At 39.1% G+C, this 27179-nt stretch overlaps 1 protein-coding gene across 1 annotated transcript in view; it reads left to right on the forward strand.

Annotated features, from left to right (window-relative positions):
• The first annotated feature begins 10133 nt into the window (after positions 1-10133).
• TRPM5 (transient receptor potential cation channel subfamily M member 5) overlaps positions 10134-27179 on the forward strand; it is a 51829-nt gene continuing 34783 nt past the window's right edge. Inside the window, exons 1-6 of the mRNA XM_074884590.1 lie at positions 10134-10231; positions 11850-11951; positions 21262-21332; positions 22684-22855; positions 23845-24025; positions 25572-25738. Of these exons, the coding sequence (XP_074740691.1) occupies positions 22739-22855; positions 23845-24025; positions 25572-25738 (465 nt within the window). The 5' untranslated portion in view covers positions 10134-10231; positions 11850-11951; positions 21262-21332; positions 22684-22738. The remainder of the gene's footprint in view (positions 10232-11849; positions 11952-21261; positions 21333-22683; positions 22856-23844; positions 24026-25571; positions 25739-27179) is intronic.

Genomic DNA, 27179 nt, shown 5'->3' on the forward strand with positions numbered 1-27179 from the left:
TTGGATAACTCCTGTGGAGTAAGTTATGACTGACTTAACCGTGGTTTGCATCTATTTGTCATGGTAATGATGTCTTTTTTCGCACCAATTAGTTAACAATTTCTATTCCCAGAGGGAAAGAGCAGGGTGCTCTTTGATCTAGAGTGCTGGGTTTTTTTCCTTCTAGCCCAAAATAGAACAGAACTAACAAGAGCTATGTTGAGTTCATGGTTGATACTGGTACTCGGACAAGAATGTTGAAGATAAGGTGCTAAATAAAGTTAGACAAAAACAACCCTGCTAATTGCAGTTCCATTCAAATGTCAGACTGCACTGTGGTAGGGGAACTGGGCAAGATCCTTCACTAGTTTAAACAAGCAAGACTTGTAGGCTCTTACAAAGTACTAATTTACACCTGTGAAGGATCTGGCTCCTTCTTAGGAATACAAAGCCAGAAGTGTTAAAAAGAGAATTTGCAAAACTTGTTTCTCAACCAACAACGTACTGACCAGGCTTTTCCCGCCTCCACCAGAGCAAGAACAAACTGGCTTAATAAAAACAGCATTTCAAAGGAAACATTTCTGGCATCTGGTGAAAATAGAGCCAGGTTTCTCTATTTTGAGAAACTGTTCTATCTTAGAATAAGCCTGCAAGAAAAATGACTAATGGAAGAATGTCATTGCTACTCTTGAAGGCTCACTGAGGACTAACCTGATAAAGTCTTGATATTAAAGAAATGTGTTTCTTTATGTAAGTGTTTTAAAGACCAATTTACAGTCTGGGTTATACAGGACCATATCCTGGAGCCAGCTGCAAAACAATTTACAGAGTTCAGCAAAACAAGAGGCTATATGTTCATATGTACATTGTGTTGTTCTTCAAAAAGTGTCTTCAAAGTCTTTAAAAAAATATCATAGCATTATGTTATTTATCCACCAATTAACAAAACAGAATAGAAACCCCAATATATCTAACCCTAAAAAAATGGGATTTCTGTATTACTTACACAGTTTCCTTCCAAAACAAAAGCTAGAGAGGTATTATGTACTTAAATAGCTAAGCAGGGAGGAAAATTGTTAGGAAATAAATTTGATCCTCGGAGTTCAATGAGAAACTGTTCCAAGCAACCAAAGTTTGTTTCAATAATTTTCTCATTGCAAAACAAGTCAGAAATATATTCCATAGCCCAATATACTTAAAGTCAGAAATATTTTCATAAGGTTTTGGTTTGGACCTCTAACCTTGGCCAAATCTTTCAAAGAATCATCACAAATAAAGGAATCTTAAAATATTTAAAATCAGTATTTAGGCAATATCTAAACATCTTTTCCCTGGAGTCAAGGTATTAATCAAAATCCACTTTTTCAATGTGTTACTGATGGATGATGACACTTATTTTATATAGTAAAAATCATTTTGTTAGGTGATTCCTGGCTAGTTCATGTTACTGAATGCTAAAACATCTGTCTGGCACAGGTGAAGGCAAGAGCATGCTTATTTAAGTGTCAAATAGATGACTACTTAGTGATGAGAATCCAGGGAATAATTATCTTTCAGATATATCAATTTACCAAAACTGTATTATAATTTGCAACATTTTCAGGATGAATACTTTAACATGGTAATGGCAGTTCCTGTTTTTCCCCTTCATAAGTAGCCATGCCTTGATATTAATCATGTTCATTTTACAAAACAACAGAAGAGTTAAATGGAAGAAGAGAAAAAAATCCAGAGAGTACGGTGTGTACATGGAAGAGCTAAAAACGGGAGGAGCGAGCAGATGAGCATTAAAATATGTTTATGGAGCCAGGTAGCTAGGCTTTGGCAGTGAAGAGAGAAGGAAAATCTGTTGGATAAAGAGGATATAGGTTTTTAATATTAAGGTGGAAGCACTACACTGAATTGTTTCTTAGAACAATAAGTTAGTTTACTTTGAGCATTTACAAAACTGTAGCAAAATGAATACAACCATGATATTTGTTATTTCACAGTTTGCCAGTGCTGTTTTAAATCTTTGTGTCTTTAAGAGGATTTTGACTCTAGAAATGAGACATCATAAGTCTCTAAAGTATGATGATAATACACCAATGAAGCGATGGTAAAGCTCTCAATTCTAGTAGTTTAATCAGAGCAGGAGTAATAAAGCATTTCTGACAATCCCACCATTGGGCTGTAGTAGATCAGAAATGTTTGTACCAGCTTGAGGCTGTGTTTCTGTTATCCTGTACCAAATTATGACCTATATGATGCATGCATTGTCAGACATGCTCATTACATGCTATATTTTCACTTTGTACCTGCCCTAGTGTCCTGTAAGATCAGGCTGCTAAATCACTGCTGAATGTTTACAAGCTGGAATTGCTGCAGCCAGTTATAAAGAGACACCTTGATCTTTTACGTGATTACTTCCCTGTGGAAGGTAAGACTCAACAAACAGTAAGTATCTGAGTGTTCCCTGTCTTCTGAAAGCCTTTTAACACTTACAATTACAGGTTGCACCAGTTCTCCACTGCCTTGAAAATAGTCTTGTTTGCTGTTAGATTACTTTGGGGGATGGTTTTTGTTTGGTTTATTTTTAAATGCCACTTCTGCCCAGCTATAATAAGGGACATGTTAAAGAACTTTCTTCAAGGAGAGGAAAGAGAGACTTGGTTTCTCTTAATTTTTGGATTATTTTTCTTGAATTAGAGCAAATATTTTGTTGCATTCCATTTCCTGGAGAATCTACAGTTTAATTGTCAGTAGATCGTTTTAGAAACACAGCCAGTGATGAAGATAAATGCAACTCAGTACTGAACTGAGAATAAAGTCCTAGATTGTTTGTATACTTTCATATAGCAATAACTGTATGCCAATAACTTTTGAAATATTGTCTATCAATTTAAAAATTCAGTTCACAGAGGCATGACACTACTTTAAAAATATTCCTGTTAAAAGCTGCAAAACAACCTAGACCTTAGACGCAAGGAAAAGCTTGAAAACACAACAATAGCATGTTGAACAAGTACACCTCAGCCTTATGATTCAAAGAAGAGGCAAGGAAAGAGGAAAGAGGAGAAAGAGTTTGCTTTGGTTTTTAAATCCCGGGAAGACTACGGTTTAGCCACTTCAGTGGGGAGACAGGGAGACATATATCTTTTCATTCATTCATCAAGTCGCAGTCAAGAACAGTTTTCTGAGTACCTGTACACATTTTCCATTGGAGACCTTGGTGATCTTATTTACCATTCTTTTTAATTGATCGCAATCTATTAATATACAACTGTTGTGCTTTTATGCCAGTTTAACTTTAGGTTTTAAATTTAAGCAAAATCTTTGTTACAGACTCTTGAATACATTCATGCTGCTTATGTATAAATCCAGCAGATTTTCCCTGATGACGGACATTGCTAGCCAAACAACTTAGGTAACACACCCATAGAAACTCCAGATACAGAGAGTGTAAAGCATTTGAAACTACAGTACGCCCCAGAAGCCTGACCATTAAGATAAAATTCCTATAATGTGCAGCAATAACTTTGACCTTCTCCACTAGTGCCTTGTGGTGCCATAGCTGTTATGGCTAGAGAGAATCCTCAGGTTACTTCAGCTCACTTTTTCCTTCAAGTGAATTCATTCCAGTTTCCTTGATCAGGAAGATCCACCGTTACTGTGTCATTGCTCTACCTGCAATTCAGGCATCTATTAACCATTGCTGTCTAGGCTTTCTCTGAGTCAGCAAAAGCAGTAGCACCATCAAGAAGTACCCGGGTAAGAATATCTAGGGAAGGTGACACCTTGGCCGTTCATTCAAAAAGCACCACAGTACCGTACCGTGCTGGTAATTAGGACAGGTGCTGCACAGAATGACAGAGATGTTCATCCTTAAGAACTACAGAGATTACAGCAGCCTAGTTGGTGGGCAAAGTATGTCCCGGACCCTACACTCAAGAGGGCAATACAGCCTCGTCTATTCTGAAATGCTGCCTTCAGTGGCACATTAACTATCTACAGAATAGGACTTGGAAAACCAAAATAAAACCCATGTTCCTCCTCTTGAAACAAATTAACCAAGCAGGAGCAATCTAAGAAGTTAGCAGTTGATCAATAGTAAGTCAGAGATCACATTAATGAATCATTTCATAAAAAGACTAATCACTGTCAAAAGGTGTTTATGCAGTCTGCTCTTCTGGCAGTTGCTTTTAAGACAAATGGGGCAGAGAGAAAACAGCAGATAACTTTCTATTCAGAAAGTTTAAACTGGCTTTTAATTGTCCCCCCTCTTTGTTGTTGGGTTATTTTTAACTGTGGATGCAGTAAGTTTAGGAATCTGGTCAGCAGGGAGAAGTAACATTGCAGAAGATAGTAGCATGCACCAGATATCTGGAGTTTGGAGGATATCCAGTCCAGCAGCTGACAATCCTGATTAACGTTATCTGTTTGAATGTTATCTTACTGCATGGTTATGTCTGTGTTTATAATCTCTTTTTACATTGTTTCATGGTTTTTTAAGCATATTGGTGCTGTTCTGGGAAAGAATGTTATTGTCTACCAACGCTCAGGTTTTAAGTCCTAGAGCAAAGTTTCAAGAAAGGTTCTGAGCATATATTTAGACTTATGGCACAAAAACCATTTTTTTGTTTTGTTTTCATGTCTTCAAAGTTATGCATATGTTTAAATGCTTAACTGCTCTGCAACTTAAATTTGAATATTGCAAGGTGGAAAAAAAAATTTGCTATTTGTCCATAGGATTAGTCCTGCTATTTCCAACAATATTTCTATTCTTTGCCTTCAACAAAAAGAGTGTCCAAAAAATAAAAGTAAAAACCCTTCCAAGTAAGACTGAGCAAGCGTATATCTGCAACAATAGTTGGTAGATTCTTAACTTTTCTTCTTAATGAACATTCATTTATATGAAAGGCCAGTACCTGCCAACTAGAATTTTGGTTTATGTCAATCAAGATATAATTTTTTTCTACAGTGTTAGCCTGTTCTATTTGCTATTGTTGCTGGTTGACCAAAAGCTTCCAGGTATAAGTGATTCTCAAGAATTCAGGTCCTAGATGTTTACTTGTTTAGAAGCAGGACTTAAGGGGAGAGCCCTTGAAGGGCTCACTGGCAGTAAGGAGAAAAAGGTGGAGTTAGAAATGTAGCTGAACTGCTTTGGTGCATCACATCTTGTACGTTCCTCTCAACACTTTTTTCCTGCTCCCAACCTACTTGCAAATCTTGAATGGAGTGTCAGCAGGGAAAATAAAAATCTAAAACTTTTGAAAGCCTGATAAAACTAAGAGGGGATGCCTTTAGGAGATCTCAGTTATGATCTCTGACTGCCAGACACACTTATGCACCCATATGGATTATGCATATGTATTCTCTCCAGTTGGTTTCGGCAGTTGCTCATGGTGTCCCATCCTCCCCAGCTCTTTGATGTGGTTATTCATTCAGCAGTTTTCGTAATTGAAAAATTATTCTTCTGAGTATCACTACAAAAGAGAAAACTGAAGAAGCTGACAGAATGCTGCAACACTCATTTTCATCGTTAAGGCAGATGTGGTATATTTTAACCTCAGAAGCATGTAAGACTCAACAGGCATTTGATTACTCACAGAATGCCATGCGGGATACAGTGTGCGTATTCTTCCACATGCAAAGGTATCTGAGGGCAGACTGACTAATGGCATTCTTCAAATAAAGAGATTGTTACATCATCTTCTTGCATCAAAAGAAAATTCTCGTCCTTGCATTAGTCAAAACCCCCTCTTCGTTAGACTAAAATCAGTATCAAATAACACTGCTGAATAAGTTCCAAATAAATTAACTGAACTTTTGAAATTCTGAAATTTCCGCCCCTAATTTTTGCTCCATAGTTACTTATGGAGGGGACTGTGCTTAATAAAGGATGTTCTGGTATTTCAGGAAGGGTTTCACTCTTAGCAGCTGAGAAAGAAATCACTAGTTATCACTAAATCTCTTCCTGGTCAAGAAACACTTCCTGCCTGTGACCGTGTTAATCTGTAATGTATAATATCCTACTTCACACGTATGGAATGACATGGGATAGATAATCATTCTTCTTCAGCAGGGCCCACTTGGCAACCCACTTTTGATGTCAGGAGTCATCAGTCTGCCAGTTAAGCATAACTGCGGTCGAATGTGTCTTAATTGTAGGTAGTTCACTAGAAGACTTCAGTGGGCGGTTACACACGTGCAATGCAAGGAATATAATGCTAACTCTGAAAAATTTTTGCTTCTGCCACAATAATTCATCAAAGAGCTTTCTAATGCCCCAAACAAAAAACCAACAAAGAATAGTAGAAAAGGTACTAGCAGTGTCTCCTCCCCGCCACTACACCTTTTCTCAGTAAGTAACCTCCCAATGAAAACAAAGTGGAAACTATAAAACTCGGTGCATAGACCACAGGAGACTGTGCAACAATCAGCTCTGCCAAACTGGAATTTCAGGTTGCTTTCAGCTCACAAAATAAGAGTTTTCATTTCGCTAGTACCATTCTAACAGGTAAAACTAAACAATGCAACATAATTTAAGGTCTTGCAAAAACTTCTTTTAACCTGTTCCATAATTGTGATTTAATGTCAAATTCTAGTCCCATCTCTGACCTTTTGCTAATTGGGTTAATTGCAATTCTTGTCTTTGTGTCCTCATCTTCAGTGTCTTAGCACAGTCGCTTATATTAGCAGGATTTCATGTTCTACAGTAGCTATGCTAAAGCTAAAGCTTGCAGAATTTGTGCTCTGCAGAGCCTCAAAACTTTGTGTGTGAAGAACACCTCAACCTCCACCGCAGTTCTGCAGAAATATAAAAGGGAACATTAGAGTGCCCTTGTCATCTCCCTGATTGATTGCTAATTACAAATCCAGCGATCCAAGTGGTAGCATAACTACATTTTAGAAAGCACTTGCATGCATGGTGAGGCACCAACATTTGTTGATCGGGCTATTAAACTGCTGTTAAAATTTGAAATAAGTTGAGGGCTCCGTTAAAATTTAATTCAGTGAGAAACTAAGCTTATTGATTTCAGACTGTCTGTACCACATCCAAATCTTATTCTTCTCAGAAACTCTGAAAAGAGAATAACTGTATTTGCTTTGTACACCTCAGAAGAGCAACACATAACCTTACTGCTAAATTACAAGTCTCTTGAAAGCAGATGTGCTAATCTCACTAATTCAATGAGGACAACCCTCCAAATTCACATCCCACCAGGAGAAAAGTTGTTGCTTTTTCTTGACAAAATCTATGAGATTAGTTAATTCATATTTCCTATTATTTCAGAGCTCATTATAAACAAATGACAATTCATTGACCTGTAGAGCTTCTTTTGTTTTTCTTTAAAGACATCTAATACTTAAAAATAGCCTTTGCAAATGTTTTTGTATATTCTATTCCTGGAGGTCCCTCTAGTGGCTAAAGTATCAAGTTTATCTGTTCTGGCTTAACAGGCTACAGGTGTTTTGTCTTTTTTTTGGTAGATATTGCTCATAATAGATATAAATTCCTTTTTTAACATTGATAATTCCTCCTTCTAAATAAACTGAAAGTGAAATAAAAAGATTTTTCACATCAAGAAAAAGAAAATAATTGGCACTTTAAGACTAAGGAAGATGTTTCATAGTTAGAAAATTATGCGTTACTGCTTGCAAGCCTGCTCAACTTTGCCATTCAACCACAGTCACAGTTGGTTTTGGTTTCTCCTTTTACAGGTCTGTGTTAAGACAATGAGAGGTAATAACTTATTATCAGAATGTCCTCTGACACAGTTTTACTTGAGAAGTCTGTCTTGTTCAGATATGACAATTGATTGAATAATCTGATATGTAAACCTCTTTTTAGCATACATATCTTTTTAAAGAGAATTTGAGATACTCTCTGAGGAGTAAGCTTGCATTTAAAATTCAGAGTTTTTCAGAACCCAACAAACTGTCATTCTAAATTATAGGCTAAGGAAAGACAAAATTTGTAGTAGACAGTCATTTGTTGCTAGTTTTTTCAACTGGAGATACCTACGTGACTAACAGGCAAATCTCCATGTGAGCTCTAGGCTAGAATTTGTCATGCTAGTTAAAATGCCTTGACAGATGACAAGAAGTGTAGACATACTAAAAATACAGTTGTACAGAGATGACATCTTAAGCAACACCGCTTCTCACTGCTCCCCCAGTTCCTCTCATTCTGCTGTAATAAGAGCCAGGGCTGTTTATCTCAAGATCCCAGAAACATCTACAAAGACTGAAAACTCAGTATCAGCTGCTTGCTGTTATTTTCTCCCCGTGCCTGGTACAGGAACACTGTTGCTGAAGGGAACTTCCCTAGACCTCCCCTTCACTGCTCAGAGGAGCTTCTAGCTCCTTTTTCTTTTTTTCCTCTTTCACCCGTGGAGCTCTGCTTACTGTACCGCTGTCCCCACTTTCATCTGCAGCCATTTAGTATTACTCAGACACTAGTGCAGAGGTAGCTGGTCACAGCCTAACTGGTCCTCAGTGGGACGAACTGCCTCATTGCAATCACATAAATGGCACCAACAGAATTGTTCATTGAAGTGTTACATTTTAAGCTAGGGAAGAAATAGGACAAAGCTTATAGAAATCATCCTATTTTTGAATGCAGGAGACCTGATACTCTAAAGGAAGGGTGATTCAGTGACTTCTTTTAATGCAACAAAACCCAAAATACAACTCATTTACTTGTCTGCTATAAACTGAGTCATAATATGGTAATTTGATGCAGCTGGTGATCTGGCCCCAGTGTCTTTTCTGTACTGACTTACATGGTCTTTGCAGGGTCTTTTCAAAATAAAGGGCTCTCCTGTCCAGTTTTTACATGATGTAGATTCTGCTTAACAGCAGATGAATCTCTTTACAATACTTGTAAAACAATGGTCTCTCCTGCACTAGTAGTTCAGGGCTCCCAAAATGCTGGTGACAGGGTAGAGAACATGAGAGTATTTTCTAAGAAAAAGGCTGATAGCTTGGCCTATGTTTCCCATTGAAAACATGTCTGTGATTTGAATTCTGTTAATAACCTAGGCAAATACTTGAAAGACAATAGCATAATATTTGACATTTACCATTACAAGCAATGATACGTGAAAATTAAACCCTAATAAACTTAGTAGTTTGATGGGTAGCTGTCAATGCAAAAGGAAGAAAAGGAAACAAAAATAGGCTGCGCTTTAACTTGATACATTACCCAGATTTGCATAATAAATAATAAGAAATTATCAAAGAGAGCACCAAATTCCTCTAAGCATATTGAATTTAAGAAAGTATTTTCAGTCCTCCATCAGAGGAAAGTTCCAGTCTCTAACCTCAGACTTGAATGACCGGAGTTCAGCTCCCAGTTCTCCCACAGACTTCCTGTGTGACCTCTGGTGTGTCATTGTTCTTATTTGTGCCTCAGGTTCTTAATTTGTAAATGGGATAATAGCACTGTCCTCCTTTGTAGCTGTGATGATAAACGTGGTTGCATGTTAAGCACCTGGATTTGCTGGGGAAGAGGAGAAACAGGATTAGTCAGTATAAAGGTAAAGGTGCTTTGGAACACCGTACAAAGTTCTGGTGTGCAGACAGAACTAACATTGGGATTTTAAATCGAGACATTGTGTTTTGAATGGAAACACAAACTTGAATGTTTTAACTGTTGCTGAAAACATGCAGAGATTCTTCCTCTTCCTTGCATTTGCCATTGCTGTGAAACTTCACCACATGAACACACACAGAAACGGACATAGCCAGACAGATACAGACTTAGTTGCCACCAAGAACACTGATCTTTTAAGTTACAGGCCAACCACTGTCCAAAGAAAAAAACAAACATGACCCATCAATGTCTCGGTTTAATAATCAAAGGGGCAGAAATGGGAATCTGTTGAGGATGCAGCAACTCAAATGTTATCTTAGAAGACGCAGTTCAACTCAAAGAATATTCAGATAAAAGTTTCACCTTATAAGACAAAGGAATGTAAGTAATAAGTCATTGCACATACACTGGCAGCGTGAGCAAGACAGTGGGAAGAGCTGAATAAACAGCGTCATGTATTTGCAGCATAGCAGGTGCATTCAGCAGCTTACAAAACTTTTAATCTCAGTGATCTGTAAGATAGTCATCAGTTATGAATCTTCATACTGAAGATCATTTCCCTCTTAGCAGATTGACGTGAAGGCTGGAAAGCTACCAGGAAGGGAGACAGATGCATGGGTGTGATGACTGGCCAGAGTGGCCAGCAAGCCTTACTACAACTCTCCAGAAAAGGTAATGAAACTATCTAGGAAACAGGTTAATAATAAACACATCCTGCTTTGAGCAGAAGGGAGAACATACAAAAAAAGGTTTGCCTGACAGAATACTGCAGTTTAAATAGTAGTTAGAAAGATAAAAACATAGAGGATTTCAACAGAGAAGACACTTGCAGAAGAATAGTGCAGGAGGGACTGAGATGGTCTTACTCAGGGCCTGGTACATGAAGAGTTTAGCCTCAGACCCAGTGTTGTTCCTTAATTGTAGATTAAGCTAAGCAGAGGAGAACTTCTACTTGGTCTATGACTTCCACAGTCTCAGCACCCAGTGCTTTCTGACAAATACAGACAGATATAGCCAGTGCCTTCAACATCATACATTCCAATCCAGTTCAGCTTTCAGAGAACATTTCTTGATTAAGGTCCCGCTTAATTCAGGTTTTTATACTTAAAGCAACGGTCACCATTGTAACAAAGATCAAAGATAAAGGACTTTTTATGACTATGATGCAATGGAATTTAACACAATTATATTCATAGAAATATGAGGATTAGCAGAAACATGGATAGTTAAAAAATAGTGACATATGGACATATAAAGAAAATTTTAAAGCAATCCACAGTAATTATACAGGTCATCATGAGAGAAATAAAATCTGCTGTTCTCTTGAATAGATAGAATTTAGATATCTGACTGTTTTATGTCATTTTATATTCTAATCAAAGGGATGTCAGAGATACATTTTCTAAAGATTTTAGAAACAAAGCACAAAGGAATCCAGGCTTGCAGAAGAAAGGTGAATTTAAAGCCTATGAAAATAGCAAAATCTGTATTGAGGACACTGAATACTTATGGCATACATCAACATGCCAAAAAACTGAAAGCCCCAGTACAAACATATAGGAATCATACCACTTATTTTGATAGTGAAGGACAAAAATATTTGAAGAAACACATTATTGTGATCATGAAAAAGTTGAAAAGCTTGGGCATATCTTTGGCTTCTTCAAAGTAGCTTTGATTCCCAGCAGTCAACTAAGCTGAAATAATTTATACCAAATGAGGTCTGTTATATATCAAGAAAGCCCCACAGGCAAGTTACCTAAGGAAGCATGGACATACAACATTTGTACTCTAAATACAGAATAAATCCCTTAAACAAATTCACTTTTAAGGCTGACATGGCGTGCACCAAAATTTGAAGTTACAGTGAAGATAAGCGGACAATGTTTGTTTGGAAACCTAAATCATTAAGAGAGCACTTAGACTGCAGACATGTGCTCTGGGAAATTTGTTGAAGATTTCTGTAGCTGGGGAAAGCATGTGACTCTTCTCAAAGGGAATGAAGGATTAGTTACTGATACAGTTACTCAACATCTAAGTTATTGCAATAATTTGAAAAATTAATTTAGAAAATACATTCACCGCTGAAGTCCATTCCTTCTGGTTGTTTCTGATAACTATGCTCCACTGCTGCCGCAGAGAAATGCTTATTATTTGCATCTCCACCTGTTTCACAGGGCTTATTTTCATCCCAGAGAAAAGCTATCAGTGTCATTATACACCAGCAACGTTTACTTTTATTTTCATAGGGTGCCAAGTAATCTGGTAACATCTTCCTCTTCCCAAATAGGAAGAGGGAGCAGCAGCAGACAGCACTGGTAACAGTAGCCACTCAACACAGCTTCAGCCCTGCAGATGGATGGTCACACCTGTTGCAAAGGACAGCCAACAGGTAGGATCACTATCTGTATATTAAGAGATGCTTGTGATTCAACCAAGAGGAAATCAAAACCTCACATTTTCTTTCCACTTCATCATCTGTGAGTAATCAGCAGTGATATAAAACAGGCATTGCTACTCTTTCTTCCTTTTGAATATGAAGTATATGTAAAACTTCCACATTTTCTGTATCAGGAATTTCACCAACTACTTGTTGGTGTGCTTTGTCTAGGTTATAGACTGCTTTCTGTAGAGTTTTTTGTGTTCAGTGCTTTGGTTTTCTTACATAAATAGTAGCCAACTTACTGTATTTATCCTGTTCTGCAATTAGACGTCAGCAATGTTCTACTATTGCACTCTCCACTATTTAGACAACCTTTTAGCTTGCACTAGGAATAACCCTTTGAATCTTCATAGACTCTTGTGTCTAGCTGAACCTTGGCAACTGTTTTGGCCTGATATTAGCAGACTGCAGAACTACTACAGTCAGGAAGTTGTCTACTATACAGCTCTTTCTGAGACAGCAAAGTACAGAGGTGGACCCGTGACTTCTACTCTCCCACACTCTAGGTTTCTACTCTATGGGATTCTTCTACCAGCCCCATTAGTTTAGGACATGAATGTACGCTAACATAACTGTACACTGGGTGACTCTGTTTTCCTCTTTCAAGTGTTCACTGTTCTCTCCTAACCCTAACCCCTAACCCCAACCCTAACCCTAGCATATAGCTTCCTTACAGCCATCTGAGAAGAGTAAGATTGACCTATGATTTACAAATCAGTTTGGTCAGTTATGGAACATAACTTTAGAGATGGCAGGGAATTTCTATAAATATTCTTGTTCATTCCTCCACCTCCAAGTTTCCTCTCAATAAAAAGCAGAGGTTGCAAGCAGGAAAACAACTGATCAGGGCAACACTTTGAATGTGTATAAACATCAAGTGAAGGGAAGCACCTGTTATTCTATTTCTCTCTTACAGCATGTTAACCTCGTCAAGCACAGAATTCACCACGTTTGAAGATTTAGCTCCTGCTTATAACTGGCCATGAGTACACCTGCCAGCAGAACTGATATAGACCTAGGGAAAGCACATGCATATGGGGAAGCAACTGGGAATTTTAGTACGCAGTGAACTTGACAGACTTGGAATCCTATGCCAGTACGTGCCGCTTGTCCATCTGCAGGCAGAGATGTTCCAGAGTATCCCAAACATAAGTGAGAGGACCCTCTTTCTCCTATACACTGAAGCAGTCCTTAACAACCTTAGGTCAACCATTTTCATATATGTGCCACGTTCAGACACTTTCTTCTGTGCCTTGCAGTTTTTTTATAATCTCCTCGTTCATTTGGATCCGATCAGAACCCATCTGATAAGTAACCTAAGGAAGAGTGCCCAAGAGCAAATTGGCTATGATTTGCTGCAAGTGTGGGTTAAAAATTAATGCTATCCAGAGGAAAAAAAGAAAGGACAGGCTTCCTTGTAGTGGGTGATAGGCATATATTTAAAATCTAGGGTTTGCAGGGCTTGCTTTATGCAAGAGATCCAAATTTCTGAAAAATCATTTTAAAAAATACATCATTGTGCATTCAGTGGGTCTGATTTCTAAATGTGCAACACGGCCCAGTGAACTCAGGTGCTTAAGCCTGAGGCTTCCTGACATTCACAACCACATCCAAATGCAACTTCAGTTTTGTAGTTAATGGAAAAATAGAGATTCATTTCTTATTCAGGGAAAAGCTTAGAGCAGTCGATGAACAATTTTGCCACTACCGTTCCTGCACAATGCACTAAGTTCAAAATTGTGTCTGCAGTTTCATTATATTTAAGAAAACAGACTAAATTATTTTCCTAAGGTCTGGAATTCTCAAAGTATACCTTATATATGGTTTATGCAAAAGAGATTATTGGTTTTGAATATACTTCCCCTTTGAGCTTTCAAAATTTGCCTAAAGCACTGAACAAGCTTTTATAGATTATGAAAGTGGTCCCACAAGGAAACACAGGGAAGGGTTTTTCCCCCCCCCCCCCCCCCTGTAAAAATTGCTCTTTTCTATAAAAGAATGCATGTCTACAGGCATGAAATTGAAAAAAAAAAAATTGTACACATGACAAACGTGAAAAGAGGTAAAGATTATTTTAGCATAGCTTGTAGAATTTGTAAAGATCGGTACTTAGCTTAATGCTAGGGGCTAACTTTGTGAAGTCAGCTATTGGCATCAAGAGAAACATTTGTGAATTTTTGCAGATTCTACAAGTATGATCTATTAAGATCTTAATGAATGAAAAATACTAGCTGATCTGAGCAAAACCGCACTAGATTATTTCAAGCCTTTCTAGTTCCCAAGGGCTGGTCCTTTTTATTTTCTAATACTTCTGCTATCAGTAGTACTCATTTGCCAGTGTCCATGTACAATCCAGCTTCAACTAATATTTTCAGGTATGGTTTTGTCTGCCTTCTCTGAACACTGCCATTCCTGAAGCACTTGTTTTGAATTGGAACTATTCCCACGTTCTTATATTTTCTTTCAGCATGAACTATGGCTGTGGTTTCGCAGTACATTATTTTCAGGAGTCTGCGTGTCATGCTGTATACCACATTAGTGAACTGATTTTGCTGAAAAATGACTTGGCAAAAATGAGTTCTTTTTAAGTGAACTCAGTCTGATTCACTGGGAGGCCACACAAGAGTTGTGTTGGCACAGCTTCAAAGTGGCATGCCATGCTGTGGGAACGGAGCAGTGAAGGTCCAGGAGTATTTGAAGCTAGTGTTGGCCTCCCCCCACACCCCATATACAATGTGCTATGTAAGCACAGCCAGTTCCTTTATCTGAATCGAGCAGGGTTGCTCTGTGTTTTCTCTCATCTGTTCTATCTGCTCCTTCCATTGTTTACTTCCCTGATGTCTACATTTGCCTTTTATTGCCTCTCCACCCTCTCAGGTTTTCTCCCCAGAATAAATCCACTTCTATGAAATTCACTGGCTGACATCCGTATGCAAATTTCTGCAAACTCACTAAAATTACAGTATTCAAATAACCTCTGGTGTTCTTTACTGTGTTAAGCAGATGAAGACAGAAACAAAAAAGACAAAGTACCTATATTTGCATTAGCATTTTGCACATTCATTTGTTAAAGGCTTGGTGCTAACCCTACCCAAACCAAAGCACAATCCCCTCTCCTAGAAACTAATGGGAAGGCTCCTGCGAATACTCGATTTGCCTTGCATGCCTGGGTCCTGGCAATTACAGGAGGCATCAGGCTCCAGAGCCATACCCTAGAAATGTTAAAACAAAGTCTATGCTGGATCAGTAACAAGGCTCTCTTCCCACACATCTTTTTATAGCCTGCTGGTTTTGATCAGGTTTTTAAAATAAATTTTTTTCCTCCTCTGTTTTGATTATTGACTATGCAGAGATACAGTAAAGAGGAATTACTTGAAATAACATTCTATAACAACTGCTGTTCTAGAAAGTAAACTGACAACACTGATGTTTTTGAAAGCTTCTAGTGGGGCCATAATTCACATAAACGTAACTGGAAATTTAACCCAAACTTCTGTTTTACTAGGCCACTCCTATGCTTCACTTCTTTGCATGATTTTGCTTCAAGTTCCTTGTTTCTATTAATGTTTGCCCCTGTCTGGCCCTGTGTCTGCAAGCTCATAAAATCTCCAGTTAGTGAACACATTCTCAAGGTTGCTGTCAGCCTCAACTATCCTCTCTCTCTGTCCTAGTTGAAGTGTGGAGAAACCTTCCCATAGGTTATTTGCTGTGTACTCGTTGCATCCCTCCAGCTCTCACCTCTGGCAGTTAATGACTGTTCTGAGCCCTCCTGTCTGATCCGAGAGAAGCGTAGTGTACTACAGTTCAAGCTGCACTTGTCATGACAGTCACATTTCTTTTATTCCCTTTTTCTATTCATGCAATTCTCAAATATTTATTTGCTACAGACATGACAAAGCCCTATGCAGGACAGCTGGCCATGATTTCTACTGGTGGATTTCACCATCCCTAGGTCTTTATGCTTTATTTAGCAATTCCTTGGCAATCATAGCAGATTTGTCATTAGGCTGTAATGCAGAAACGTTTCAGGCATCATTACCAGAATTTGAATGTGCTAATTCCTGACAAACATTTTCCACAGCTGCAACATAAATATAAGCAAGGTAACAGGTATAATGGCACGTAGATGCGTACACAGTCTCTCACACAGATACGTATATTTTCCCTAACAAGTACTTCTTTTTGTCTCACATCATATGTTTATATTCCCACAGCACATTTAGATATTTTTCCCTTCCTGGATTCTAATTAATGCCTTCTCATACCTTCCCTTCTCCATTGCATTTACCCTTGATTAAAATACTGGTTTTATTTCTTCACACTTAAATGTACACACCAGTTAGAGTCCATCCAATTCATCTTTGGACCACATACTGAAATTGAGTATCAATTTTGCAGCCTTTACTCTGCCCTTCACTTCTCTGGTTTTCTTTATTCTGATGCCCTGCATCTGCTTTGTTCTTCATATTTATTATGTTTTAATTCCAGACAGGAATGAAAACGTGGCTACTATTGGAAGCAAATAATTCCATTACACTGTTGCTGGCACTGGCCCAGTAAACTCACTGATGCAATTTTCCTTGAGCGAGTACTTGCACTGAAGTCAATAGGAGCATTTCCATTAGTAAAGTTACATAAGCATATGGTATCTTGAGGATCAGAGCTGCAGACACATACCCATCTCTTAGGGTTGTGATAACAGGCAGGTTAAGGTCAAGTTCTTTGGGTCACAACATACAGACTCCATCACAATGGAGGACTGCGGCCTGGTGGCTTTACTTGCTCCCTAACCAGTGGTTTAAGGGTTTCATTCTTTCCAAGGAAGTATTTCTCCGAGTGTGGCTACTATTGAATCCCTGGGCAGCCTTGTTATCATTCTTCCCTTGAGCCCGTTAATTGCTGTCCTCACCACGAATATAAAGAACACATCTTTCCTATCACCCTTGTGCACTGGTAGGCTATTAGATTCTCATTTTCCCTTCCTGCAGTCTTCTCTGCTTTTGGTTACACAATTCTAATTTGCTTAAGCTTTCATTCTCTTTTAGTGCAAAGTCTCTGTCTGTTCTTGTTGTTGCTCCTGCTCAAACCTTCTCCAGCTGGTCTGTAATTCTGCTGAAACCTGGCACCCAAACCCAAACAGACTATTGCAGCTAAAGCTGTTCTGACGAACAGCTGAGCGACTTCATGCAGACAATCCTGTTTATGCTGTCTTATACAGCACTGGTCTCTCACAAGAGCAGCACAGCATTGCTCACCGATGTTTGCTCTGCCTGTAACCCTCAGATCCTTTCCAGCAGGGCTGCACTTTAGCCCATGGTATCCCATTACATGTGTTGGAAGCTGATCCTGCTCGAGTGAAGTTCATTGTATTTGCCTCAGTTGCAGTTTCCCCCTTACTATTCACTTGCGTCATCACTGAGCTCCCTCTTTTTCTGACCGATGGGTAAGGCTCACTTTTCATTAGGATTGCTAGCTCACCCTGCACCAGTAAGGGCACAATAATTGGTGGTCTTTTGCTCCTCATGAAAGCATCCTTTAAAGTTTATAAACCAATGGATTTGCTCCATCTGCCACTGAAGCTAAGGGGGGGCCTTTGTGACTGATTTAACATCAACAATACTGGGCCTACTGTATTACTATATTTAATCATTTCACCTACATATTCAAATGTACTCCTTGAGTGGGTGGAGGAATCTGATAGTGATTAAAAGTCAGGGTGTGTCCCAGCCTGCCAATCAGCATACTAGTATGAAGGAGAATTCTTACACTGCTAAGTCCTGAGAGCTAATGACTACCATACGCCTACTCTTTATCGAACCATTACCCATGAAGACAACAATTGAGGTCAAGCCATCCCCTGACTGGGCCCATTTTCATAAGATATGTTTGAAAGGCTCAAATTTGACCTCTCTTCCTTCCCTGGACACAGCCTAACCCTGGTTAAAATCTAAAGAAAGGATGGAACAGACCCACATTCTTGTCACCCATCTGGAGGTGAATCTGTCATTTGTTACTGCACAAGGAGGAAGCTGCACATTCACAGTGGGCTAAGGACAGTGACAATAGCTGGAAAGAGCCTGTGGAAAGCTGGGGGAAATGGCAAGAGAAGTTTTAGGGGAAAAGGAGGCTGGGGAGAGAAGGCGCAGCAGAGGAGTGGTAAGGAAGCAGAGACAAGAGGGAGAATGGTCCAGAAAGGGCCGTACATAGGGGTCAGAATGTTTCTCTGTGGGGTTCTGATCTCATCACTTTTTCTGGATAAATCCTTCAGGAAAGAATCTCTGCACAGATTCCCCTTGAGGAGTTTCCCTACAGCCATCACAACTGTCCCCCTGAAGTTATACCTTCCTGACAATTTCCTACATTCCAGAAATCTAGAAAGCCCAAATAAGAAGTTAGGACTAATCAAAATGCACTAAACTGCATTAGGACCTGCAAACTCCAGCATCACAAGCACTGGTTGTACAATGGTACGATTCTAACAGCTCCCGTTTATGAGGTTAAAGAAATAGTGATTCATGAGACTGGCTGACACCTGGAATGAGTTAATCAGGCCATCCCTAATGTAAATGACATTGACTCACATTTCCAGATGTAGGTGGAACTGGCAATTGTCTTTTCCTCATAATTGTCTTAACTTGCTTTGCTAGTTAGAAATAGTTTTCTAGGTTATATTTCAAATCTGGTAATCATTAGAAGTACATTCTTTCCATAGACGTTTGTATTTATAGTCAATGGGAACATCTAGGACAGAGTTTGACCTACAAACTTAAATATGTAGCAGCAGCCTAGATAGAAAAATCTGTACTTAAGTCTGAACCAGAACTAAAGTAAGATTGCTTGATATATATATATACACACATATGTACACAAAATTTAACATATGAATGCACACACTGGGGCAGACAAGATTTTTGTGGCTTCCCCCCCACACCCCTTAAGTATTTCTGATTGCTTGCCTTTAAGTAATCTTTTCATCAAATTTAATACAATGGCACTCTCACAGATAATGGAGGGGAAAATCTCTAGATACTGGGATTAAAAGAAAGTTGGAATCTTCTACAAAGCTTAACTGAAAATAGTATATGGAAATGGAGAAAGTTGCAAAGTACTGGTCATCCCCCACTGTTTTTTCCTCCAGCTGTGTTATAGCCTTTTGTCTTTCTTTTGCTTTCCTCCCTACCTTTCCTCTCATCCAAAAAGTGCTTAGACCATGCTCCTCTTTAGGCTATCTGCCTGTTCTTTCCCAAGGCACAGACTTATTCCAGGCCCTTGCAATTAAACAATACTCTATGATGTTACAGTGATGCAACCTGACCGTAGTTAAGCTGACTGCAGTGGAATGTCATGACTTTGACCACAAAGATTTGACCCAATTACTGTGACCTGACACACTTGCAATCTAGTACAGCCTGAAGTCTCAAAGCAACAGCCCTTGAAACCACTAGAGACTTGCGTGAAAGCTGGAACCAGAATGAGACTGAATTAAACCCAGGAGAAAGGCACTCCAGAAAAGTGTAATTCTATTACACAGTTTGTTAATACACGCTTACTTTGCTTGTTAGAGGACATTGGGCGAGATGTCCACGCGCTTTTTAAGAACAGAAGTCTTTGTCATTTCCTTCTAGATTGTTGAGCTGACTACATCCTCTTCTGAATCTGTATTCAAATCCTGGGGACATACCGCAGTCTGCGTGCGGACCGATGGGTGTGAGGTGACGCTGCGCTGCAGCGCCGGGTAGTGGCAAGGCGATGCGCGGTATGTGAACGGCTCCGTGCAGCGATTCTGCCCCTAACAGGGAGGGCTTACGCTGCAGTAGCTGAGACAGCTGTAGAAGGAGGTAAGGAAACATGTAATGTGGTCAGCCTTTATGCTTAAGAACCACCTCTGCAAATCTTATGCAGCCGTTTTTTTTCTGGTGGTTTTGAAACATTCATAATATAAGGAACTCCTGGTTTTGTTTTTTTTTTCCCACTTGCATCATATCTATAGAGCAGACTTTTAAATCTTCTTCCCCACCCCTTTAAATACCAAAGCAACATTTCCTTGCTCCGTTAGCACCACTGGGTGGAACCTTGAACTGACATGGAACATCTGCACCTATACATTACTGCAATCATACTGAAAGCCACAGTATTTATTCCTTGGAAGTCAAACAACAGGTAGAAAATAAAGCAAGAAAAAATGTCCAAGTGTCAAATCTCACTAAAACCAAAACAACAGAAAAAGCAAGCTACTTCGCATTACTCATTGGTTTTGTCTGTAAAAGCTCCTGAAAGCTGCATGGAGAAACTTAGGAGATACCACTCCATAACAGTCCAGGTTCTCATCTAGTGTAGATTCTCAGATCCTTATAGGGCTACACTATATTCTTGCATGGATAACATTCAGAATCCTGCATAATTTCTGGACTTGTTTTGCCATTCTGTCAGCACCACTTTTCTGCTCTTGATGCTGGAATTCCTGGCTTGGAATATGAACGCAAGAACAGCTGTAGAAGATCATAACAAATTCCATTTAGCTCTGTATCCCATCACAGATGACGGCCTGCAGGGACGCTGAAGAAGTGGTATAAGAACGGGACGGAAAGATGAAGTAATACTTCCCCAAAACAAGCTCTCAGTCTCTAATATCATGGTTCAGAGCCTGCTTGATAAAACCATAGAGAAAAGTAGTGCCCTGTGCAGTGCCAGTTAATAGCTGCCTTCTTTACTTTCCAGTCTTATAAAAGCCGTGATCAAAGCTTCTGTTTCTGCATCTTATCTATTTCTGTCTCCTTCAGTGTTGTTCACTACCATTGAGAACCAGAATTCCTAAACTGAAAATCAAATAATGTGCTATTTCTGGAAAAAAATAATTATCCAAATGCAAGAATATTCCTTATAAATCTCAGCAGCTCAGTGTCTTTATTCCAAAAGAGAAGTCATGGATAACCACATGATCAAATTTTGCAAGCTAGGATCTAGAAGTAGACTTAAAATTAATCACTTGGGGCCTACCTATGAGGCCAAATTATCCATCACATTACTTCATAAATTGTTACCTATTCAAGTTCGTTGCTTGTCTGTCAATACAAATAAACACGTACTATCTATGACAGTGATGAATGGTGACTAAATGTACCCTGGAAATTCAGTTCTGAATACTTTTTTCTAATTAAAAATCCTTTGTTCTGCCAGCAAGTTCCAGGAAATGATTTCTGTACTTTAGAATAGTCAAAATGTGTTATTATGACTCTGTTAACTTTTTTTTTCCCCCCAGAATACTGTCTTCTATGCTCTTAGGAGATAAAGCTGCATATCTCCAGTGGAAAAACGGACTCAAAGAAAAAGGTGAGCTTTGCTGTGACTACCATTATTGATGGTTCAAAAGAAGTTCTTTTAGGTAAGACTCCTAACTGGACTAGCCTGATATCCTAGTGTTCAGAATAAACACTTAATTCTCTCCAGAACTGACTAGCGTGCAGGCAGGGAGAAGAATAACAGCGTCTTTAAAGCTGTGATCTCTGACAGAAGTTTGGGGGCTGGGTACAGAGGTGTGGAATAGCTGTGGGAGAAACAAATCACGAGAGGGTCCGTAACCGCTTTTCAGAGGCAGATCGGAGAAGAGGGCAACTCCCAAACAGGCTCCCGAGAGACTTCCCAGCGCAGAGGAAGAGCCGGAGGGCTTGCTCCCTCTGCTGGAGCATCCCAAGAGACCCATCACAGACCTGCTAGTTTGACCCGCTTTTAAATCCACAGCAAATCTCTTAGACTAGGGAATAAAGGTTAATGCAGGGTTGATTGCCATTGCTGGCTTACTATCACAAGGGTTTTTTAAAGGACTGAATATGCACTTGAATATGCAGATGAAGGCAGAGGGGAGAGAGCTATTTAATTGCTTTTGTTCTGAAAAGAAACAAAAGAAGGCATACGAGTTGAAATCTATTTTTCAAATCACAACGTAGGAAAAGCAAGCAGACCTTTTCAGTGTCTCATATAATGTAGAAGAACAACTCTTGTTATGTGACCTTTGCTCTTGGGCAGATTACTCGTCATTCCTGTAGCCATGTACAGAGAAAACCACCTGTCTTTTTGAACTGTATGTTCTTGTGGAGTACAGCCTGGCCTTAAATACTTTGGCTTATGAGTAAATAGCCAATTCCTACAGCAAACAGAGAGTAAACCTCTCCTAAAGCATCCTCAGATGAATACAAGGTCATCACTCAGTTATTTAGTGTTCATGTTGGATAAGTCATAGTAACATGATGCATAACGACATCAAGAAACCATGACTCAGGTACTCACTGACACAGCTCTACTCTTGCTTGCAATAGTTTGTGGCCAAGGCTCCTCTTTCTCTCTTGTAGAATTAGGGTCACCTTTGGGCTATGAGACATCCTGTGTGACTTTGGACAGATTACAGGATCTTGCACCTCGCAGCTCAGCTTTCTGTCTGCTGAAAGAGAGTCAAGAGCACCTTACTCCTTCATGCCTTTTTATAACCAGCTTTGGTACCTAGCTTTGGTGTGGAATCTGCCTCCTCTTGTATATAACATCCAGTATCTGGTACAAACACCTCCAATTTTAGCTGAACCTTATAAACTTAATAGTAAAAGAGTAAAATATTTGACTAAAAACTCAGCTAGATATAAATTAATGGATTTTGTGGCCTCTCCAGTTTAAACAACTTCTCATTTTCCAGTTTTCTGTCATCTCAGTGACCACATTGGTCTACTGGTGATCACCTTACAAATTCAATGGAGGAAATGGAAACCAAGCTCTGCAGCAGCGACAAAGAGGAAGCTTTCAAAAGGGAACTGCCATACTGCATAGGAGAAATAGACTTCACAGCTTCTGGGAAGAAACGTGGAAAGGTACAGCACTGAGCAGTTCTAACCCTTTAACAGCATTGCTGTTGTTCAGCTGTTACTTCTTAGCATTAATTGTAGAGGCTGTAATAGTGAGGGTCAATGTGCCACAGTGCAAGGCACCACGTTGTACTCAAAGTAGGGACCATACCTTCCTGAGCATGAATATGATTTAAAATAAGGCCTATTAATACACAGAAGTCAATCACTTGACTTGCACTGACATGCTACAAGTACAGTTGATCACTTCTTCCTTTTTAAAAAAAAAAAAAATCAGTTATGTGCCCAGCTTCCTTCATTTTACATTTCCCTCTTTTAACTTCTTTCTACCAGGAATTAATCACTATGAATTTCAACATTTTAAACATACTTTTGAGCCATTTCAAGACTCTCCTTAAAGTTCTCTATCTCTATTCTGCTAATATGCAGAGAAGGATGTACATGAACAGACCCACCTCCTCACTAGTCCCTTGCATACATTAGTGCTAGAGCAGAAGGAATTCCTAGGATCAGAAATCCACCTTAAGATTTTGTTTCATCATAAAGTCTTAAGCACAAAGCCAAAATATATACGGAACAGGATAGAAGCCATAGATTCAGGTAACACGTCCTTAAAAACAGACACATGAAATCAGGTAAATGTTTCAGCTAGTGCAGAAACAAGAAACACCCAAGAAATTTATTGGCTTTGCCAGACTGCCGTGTAACTGAAGGCAGTTCAAGAGGAATAGCAACATTAAAAGGAGAGCACAATATGTCAGTCTGCAACATAAAATTCACCCATGGAACTGAGCCAGTTAGGGAGATGGCAGTTATACAGAAGCCTGTTAAATTCATCCTAGTATTTAGTTCTCTGTCAGGTCTTGCTCAAATAATTTTTTCTTAAGTAACCAAAGTTGATGATAAATTTCCCTCTGCGTTCACCATGAATAATGTATCTACTGTATCCTACTGTCCCATTATTATTCAGTGGTTTTTTTGTTTGTCTTTCGAAGTTTATTAAGGTCCCAAGTACCGTTCATCCTGGAATTATATTCGAAGTTATGCTCAACAAATGGAAGCTACCTGCTCCCAATTTGGTCGTCTCTTTAGTAGGGGAAGAAGAAAATTTCCAGATGAAGCCTTGGCTACGGGACACCTTAAAAAAAGGACTTACAAAGGCAGCTCAAAGCACAGGTTAGTGCTTTAGGCTTTAAAGAAGGAATTTATATCCCTGCTGGCACCTAGCATCCGGTGATCTTTTAATGTCAGTGGGCCTGCTCACGTAATTATTTTTGGAAGTTCAAGGCGTTGCTGAATGCAGCCTACAACCTGTATTTAAATAGCTTTGAAAATGAAAGTTACTGTATTAGAAACAGCAAAAATAAGTTATTTCAAACCAAGTTACTTTAGGCAACCATTCCTGAAGTATAAACTTACCTGATGTTATTCCCTCAGAGATGACACTAGAAAGATAGCATGAGATGGGATCAAATACACTGTTCCTCTTTGATGCCATAGCAAAAAACAATTCTTAAGAGAGAATAGCAATTTGATAAGAAGAGTGAATTTAGGTCAAAACTTAGAATTCTTGTTTTCTCCATTCTCACCTTTTAGCTACCAGTCAAAATCATGTTACAATAGTTTTTATTTTTTGAAAATAGTTTTCTTCAAATTTAAGAGTGGAACACACTTTGTTAGACTATGACTAGACTCAAGTTTAAACCAGAAAGCCATGGTAATTTATAACACAAAATAAGTCACAGCTTGCTTTCTCCCTGCCCGTTCACATGAATGACAAGATTAGTGAAAAGCATTTAAAAACAAAACCAAACCAATCAGTGTCTGGGAATATGAATGGAAGTGGCTTTCATTTAAGATGTCTTTTTTTTTCCCCTTAACTTTATAAAAATACCTGCAAAACGAAGTGAAAATACCTGTAAGCATTTCACTGCAAGCTCTTGGTTTAGCTTCACTGGTTCAGACAAGATTGTAACAGTTTTGCTTTGCGTAATCAAACAGCCCAGTACTGAAGCTCTTTTTGGTACTTATGGACCACACAGATATTCTCTAGCTCCAGCTGCCTTCTATACTTAAGACTGGACAGCATCAAGATCTCTAGTTCCTTTACGTTACATATTTGAAAAAGGTTGGTTCGCTGTTTACCTAGGGCTCTCCACATTCTTTGTCAACATAATAATACGGCTGTAAATCCTGCTCTCCTGAAGACTTCACTCTCCAGCACACACGAGAACAAGAGAAAGAGAACACCAGATTAGGCAGGTTATGCCCCAGCTCTTCCACTACCAGGTGATTGCAAGGGACTGTTTAGTCCTCAGTTCAAGCCAACAACTTCCTCCACCCCATCCCTTTGCTCTTCCTTGTGCAACAATCAGACCTGCTTGCTATAGGGATGTTTCTGCTCATATTTAGGCAGTAGGTGACTTCTGACTAGACACAGCATTCTTGATGGGTGTATTGACATCAGGGTAAAGATGGCAACGCTGCATCACACATATGAAGCACATTTGCTTGGGCATATAATTTCTTCTTGTTTTCCTTATTAAAGTCTTACATACTTTGTACGTATTTTAATTCTAAAAGTTACAGTCCATCAAGACCTGTCTACAGTTTATCTATATAAAAAAACCTTAAATTCAGTAGTGCAAGCAATGTTACTTGACACACAAACATGTTCAATTATAAAAAAAATTATCTAACTATTTTTTAAAAATAATTTCAGGTGCCTGGATTTTTACCAGTGCTTTACGTGTAGGAATAACAAGACACTTAGTGCAAGCAGTCCGAGATCATGCACTGGCTAGTACTTCATCCAGAGTAAAAGTGATTGCCATAGGAATAACTTCACTCAGAAAAATTCAGCACAGACAAATTCTGGACAACACAAAGGTATTTTTTGCTTATTCTACTCATGAGACGGGACCGTTCAGAAGTAAGCTGCCCCTTTACAAAGTTTGGAAGTAGTAGTCAGAACAACGTTGATCTAACTTAAAAACAAAAGTGGGGTTTAAAGTGTGTTTGGGGGGAAACAGAAATAAAGAGCTGGACGAATTGTTAGACCCTAACGATTCTGTGTGCTGTGCACTCAGTATACTTGGCAGCAATTCTGAAAATATCCAGCAGGTGACAGCATTGGACATCAGCTCAGCGACCAGAGTAAGGACGAACGTCAGGAAAAAAAAAATTAGGCATCATAAGTACCTTTAATATTTTTTTTTCTCTTGTCCGCTTACTGCCAGAAGCGCTTACTCCAAGCTATTTCATAAGTACTGTAAAAATTATATTTTTCTAGTATGGAACACGAGCCATAAATATTTCAAGCCCAAGTTTTCTTAAGTAGTCATTGAATTGGTGTCTAATATGCAAACTTGCTCAACACACCAGGCCAAAAATGCTGGCCATGCATTTTGACTACTTATTGGGAGCTCTGGGGACTTTGGCATTCAGGTCAAAGCAATCAAAGTTCTTGGGGGGAAAAAAAAAACAACCCAAACCAACCACCAAGTAAAAAACCTCACCCAACAGAACAGTTGCTTGAAAACGTCAGGACAAGTTGATGCTTAATTGACCTGGAGGTAGAGAAAAAAAAATTATGGCATGACTTCCTTGTCACTGGATATAGAGTCTTTCCTAAGGAAAATATTATAACAGTAAAGTAGGTGTGTAATGACAGTGAATGACAGTTCCCCTGTGCTATTTTACTTCCCTGCAGAAGCTAAGAAACAAGTGACAAACACAGCCCTTCGAACTCACACCTAGTTCTTCTCTCAGATAGGCTAGCAAGTACCAGCTAGCAACTGAGAGACTGCCAGCCCATATCAGCTATTTATTGTCATTGGGATTCCCCCTTTTCGCTGAGGACAGCTACGTGTGTGCTCTGTCCACCTGTGTACCAGGTGTGACTCTTTAGCTGGAAGACTTGAACCTATTTGTGTGGCTGACCTTGTCTGAAAAGATCTCAGGGGAAAGAATTCAGTTCACTGCATTTTGTTGTTTTGGCAAATGCAAACTATTTTACCTCCCTCCCAGGCTAAGTGACCAAAATGCATCTGGATCTTTCCCAACTAGCAGCTACAAAACAAGTGCACTGGTCTTTTTATGCATTACATTTTCTCCCCCTAAACTAAAACCCAAAATCTTTGTCAAGGAATATTTTGTGTAGAGTGTTCCTGACCCTATGACTTCTGGCACTGCTTCCACCCAAAGACATTCTGGATTTTAGTCAGTAACTTTAGGACAAAGGAACTACAGACAGGGATGTTGATCTAAACCCAGTTCTTTTATACTTGGCACTAACACAAGCAGCTTGTTGTATAAAACAGAGCTAACA

Source organism: Strix uralensis, chromosome 15 (assembly GCF_047716275.1).
Source record: "Strix uralensis isolate ZFMK-TIS-50842 chromosome 15, bStrUra1, whole genome shotgun sequence".
Lineage (NCBI taxonomy): Eukaryota > Metazoa > Chordata > Aves > Strigiformes > Strigidae > Strix > Strix uralensis.